The sequence below is a fragment of the Oryzias melastigma genome, linkage group LG24 (assembly GCF_002922805.2).
Source record: "Oryzias melastigma strain HK-1 linkage group LG24, ASM292280v2, whole genome shotgun sequence".
NCBI classification, from domain to species: domain Eukaryota; kingdom Metazoa; phylum Chordata; class Actinopteri; order Beloniformes; family Adrianichthyidae; genus Oryzias; species Oryzias melastigma.
Window position 1 is genome coordinate 16,619,086 of NC_050535.1, and position 4,036 is coordinate 16,623,121.

A 4,036-nucleotide genomic window follows, 5' to 3' on the forward strand; every position below is an offset into this window, starting at 1 on the left:
AGTACAATAAACTATATAAAACACCAAAAATTTGTACAAATAAAATAACAAAATATATAAAATAAAATAGTCTCCATTATCTTGAACTCAAAAATAACATGTTTGAAAAAGGGGTAGGCAGAAGCCAATGCTTATCTGAGCCTATCCCCTCCAGCTACTTTTCACTTTTTAGTCCATAACATTCAATGTTCAGGCATTCTATAGTTTAATTCCAGACACTATAGAAAAAGAGATTTTCTAAGATCTCTTTTTCTTCTGAGCTGGTGCCTCGCTTTGACAGCTCTTTTCCGGCTCCTGGCTCTGTTGGTCGCTGCGTTTTCTCTTTTTAGACACAACTGGAGCCTTTGCTTCTGGCTCTTGGTTGACCTGTGCTTGAGGCTTGGTTTCAGGCTCCTGGCTTTGTTGGTTGCTGTGTTTTCTCTTTTTAGAGACAGGTTGAGCCGTTTCTTCTGGCTCTTGGTGGACCTGTGATGCTGGAGCCTCGGTTTCAGGCTCCTGGCTCTGTTTGTCACTGCGTTTTCTCTTTTTAGACACAACTGGAGCCTTTGCTTCTGGCTCTTGGTGGCCCTGTGATGCTGGAGCCTCGGTTTCGGGCTCCTGACTCTGTTGGTTGCTGTGTTTTCTCTTTTTAGAGACAGGTTGAGCCGTTTCTTCTGGCTCTTGGTGGACCTGTGATGCTGGAGCCTCGGTTTCAGGCTCCTGGCTCTGTTGGTCACTGCGTTTTCTCTTTTTAGACACAACTGGAGCCTTTGCTTCTGGCTCTTGGTGGACCTGTGATGCTGGGGCCTTGGTTTCGGGCTCCTGACTCTGTTGGTTGCTGTGTTTTCTCTTTTTAGAGACAGGTTGAGCCATTTCTTCTGGCTCTTGGTGGACCTGTGATGCTGGGGCCTCGGTTTCAGGTTCCTGGCTCTGTTGGTCACTGCGTTTTCTCTTTCTAGAGAGAGCTGGAGCCTTTGCTTCTGGGTGTTGGTGGACCTGTGGTGCTGGAGCCTCGGTTTCGGGCTCCTGGCTCTGTTGGTTGCTGTGTTTTCTCTTTTTAGAGACAGGTTGAGCCGTTTCTTCTGGCTGTAGGTGGACCTGTGCTGGAGCCTCGGTTTCAGCCTCCTGGCTCTGTTCGTCGCTGCGTTTTCTCTTTCTAGAGACAGCTGGAGCCTTTGCTTCTGGCTGTTGGTGGACTTGTGGAGGCTCTTTGGGGGTCTGGGGCCGTTTTTTCCTCAACTTGAAAAGTGGATGTTTTAAAGCTTCATCTGGAGAGATCCTTTTGTTTGGATCCACCTCCAACATCCGCTTTAGAAGATCCATAAATTCTTCCACTTTTTTGGCCTTATTCTTTTTGGAATATAAACCTTTGAGTTTGTCAAAAGACCAGAAGTCAAAATCATCAACCTTCTGCCCAGTTTTTTCGAACTGTTGTTCAGGTGTGTCCAGCTTCCAGTTAAATGTGGAGTTTTCTTCAGTCATGGTGAAAAACTTACAAGTGTACATCCCTTCGTCCAGTAGTTCATTGTCAGGAATTCCATGCATCTTCACCAAAGCTCTGATAATGTTATATTCAGAGTCTTGTGGAAGGAAGAAGAAGCCTGAGTACAGAAGGCCGAGAACGTAGCCGGCAGTCCACATATCCAGACGTTCATCTAAGGGCAGACCCAGCATGACTTCTGGTGCCCGGAAACAAAGGTTCTGGATTCTTATTCCCATTTCCAGGTCTTCAACTTTTTCAGCCAACCCAAAATCTATCAGTTTGAGCCTTAAAGGCTCTGCATTTTGGTCCACCAGCATAATGTTATCTGGTTTAATATCACAGTGGACCATGTTGATTTTCTTCAGGCCTCTCAGGGCAACTAGCAGCTGCCAAGCAAGGCATCTGATTGTGGTTAGAGATAGAGGCTGGAATCCCCGCTTCTCCATGTAATCACAAAGGCTTAGATCCAACATTTCAAAGACGATACAAACATGGTTATTGTGATGAAACCACTCCACAAACTTGGCCAAGTTGTATTTATCGGCGTCGATCTTGGACAATTCAATCAGGGCTTTAATCTCATCCTCTCCTGCATCTTCAAAATCATTTTTGACTATTTTAACAGCCACATGTTTTTGGGTAGACACTTCCAGGCATTTTGCAACTTTTCCATAAGTTCCTTCACCGAGAAACTTTTCTACGTAATAATGGCCTTCATTGCCAAGAAGGAAGAAGCCTTCATACACTTCAAATGAACTTTGAGACATATTGACGATAATTTTGCGTTGAAGAAATCGTGTGAGAATAAAATTAACACAGAGAAATATCTTCTTTGCAAACAAAGTGGGTTTTGATCTTCACAGTAGGCTCGCTGGACGTCTTGACTCCGGGGAGCTTCGAAGGTAAATGAAGTTTTTGAGGAATGTACCCGTATTTATACCTTTTCTCTGATGATGTCAAATGACCTCATAGAAACTTTCCTATGACATGTCAAATGACCTCACCCTAGACCTAATTACAGCCACTGTGCACGTCTATAATTTTGACGTCAATTTACATCATGTGTATGTAACAGAGAGGTGGTTTTAATCTATAGGGCACTAGGACCCAGAAAATGTCTTCGCACAGGTGTGCGGTTCCTGGCTCTGACGAGGGACGCTATTTAGTGACGTAATACGCAGCCGCTCTCCCTACAGACGCCGCAGTTGAAAAAAAAAAAAAAAAAACGTCGCTGTTGTGCACCGTGTGTCGAATGCTGTCTGCTGAGCCCCTTCTGGAATACGGCCGTATGTTTAACGTAAGGACCCATAAATTCTGTCGCCAACAACCCAAAGCTAATCCTGTTTAGCTTTGTAGCATTTTAAAGATGACTTTTTTTGTCTCAGGAATGGTGGTGCTGTCGCGAGCTCCAAAACATGGTGGAGTGCGAACACTGGATTGATGTGAGCGGTTTTGAATTATTTTTAACCTAATTTTAGCAGTTTATATTTTTAGTTATCAACAGTTGTTAATGTAAATTGTGTTTTTAGAAACTTGTGCGGTGATTCAGCTCCAACTGTCTGGAACAGTTATGGGAGGAAAGTGACATTACTCACTGTAAGTGTTTACACCTGTACCCTCTTTTCTAACTCATGTTTTGATGTACTTTTTTTTTTTTACTTGTTATGTTTCCAGAATGAGTTGGTTGTGCTTTGCTGCCACTAATTTAGTAACCAGTTTTAAATCATTTAAAACCTTTCAGAGTAAAATATATCCATATATATATATATATATATATATATATATATATATATACAATCATATATTAACCTCGGAACACTAAAAAACAAATTATTTATGAAATATGAGTAATTTGTGTGGACAGTTTTAATAGACCCTTTTCACAGTAACGTCAGACAAAATGGCGACGCCATGAACATGATGCACAACTTCCGGTTAATGGATTTAAACCTGGAAACCAAAGAACTGAACTCTGTTTAACACAATTTTCCGTAAATAATAAAAGGTAACTTTACCAATTAAACAGAAAACTGTACAATACAGAGCTGCCAACTTTTCAAAAAACCTTGAAGTAAAACTCGATCCAGAAAAAAAAATCACTATACGACAGCAAGACATGAGACGACATGAGACGAGTCAAGTGTAGTTTTGTGAAAGTGTATCAGTGCAATCAAGAACCATGGGGTAAAAAAAACAGATGAACTGAAAAGCGGTAAGACAATAAGAAACTTTTAAAGACCAAAAAAAGTGAATGTACAAGAGAACTGGAGAGAGCTAGTATGATGTCATCCATAGAAAATGGTTTGCACACGCGCCCACGATGCTGGCGGCAGGTGGAGCGAATGAAAAATTCTGTTTTAATCCTTAAACGCCGGAGCTTTAGCTACAGTGTTTATGCTACATTCTTTCATCTACATGATGAGCGTAATTCCTGCGGATTCTGAAGCGGAGTAAACGAACCTCGCGGTGATACGCAGCTCTGTGCAGCTACGAAGAGTTTGCGTAACCCACGTTTGTCGTCTGACACTGCCACGGAGAAAACCAGCTTTGTGCCGCAGCGCTCTCATAAAGGTA

At 42.2% G+C, this 4,036-nt stretch overlaps 2 protein-coding genes across 5 annotated transcripts in view; one reads left to right on the forward strand and one right to left on the reverse strand.

Annotated features, from left to right (window-relative positions):
• Positions 1-6: 6 nt before the first annotated feature.
• Positions 7-3,010, reverse strand: LOC118598132 (homeodomain-interacting protein kinase 2-like). Its single transcript, XM_036210425.1, has one exon. The coding sequence runs from the start codon at positions 2,227-2,229 to the stop codon at positions 238-240; it is 1,992 nt and encodes a 663-aa protein (XP_036066318.1). The 5' UTR covers positions 2,230-3,010; the 3' UTR covers positions 7-237.
• Positions 3,005-4,036, forward strand: part of LOC112157848 — a gene marked incomplete at its 5' end in the record, with an annotated part of 18,960 nt that continues 17,928 nt past the window's right edge. For all 4 annotated transcript variants that reach the window (XM_024290897.2, XM_024290895.2, XM_024290896.2 and 1 more), the window contains 1 exon segment: positions 3,005-3,058.

Excerpts from the sequence above, each read along its gene's own strand:
- LOC118598132 (XM_036210425.1), bottom strand. The coding sequence starts at position 2,229 with ATGTCTCAAAGTTCATTTGAAGTGTATGAAGGCTTCTTCCTTCTTGGC.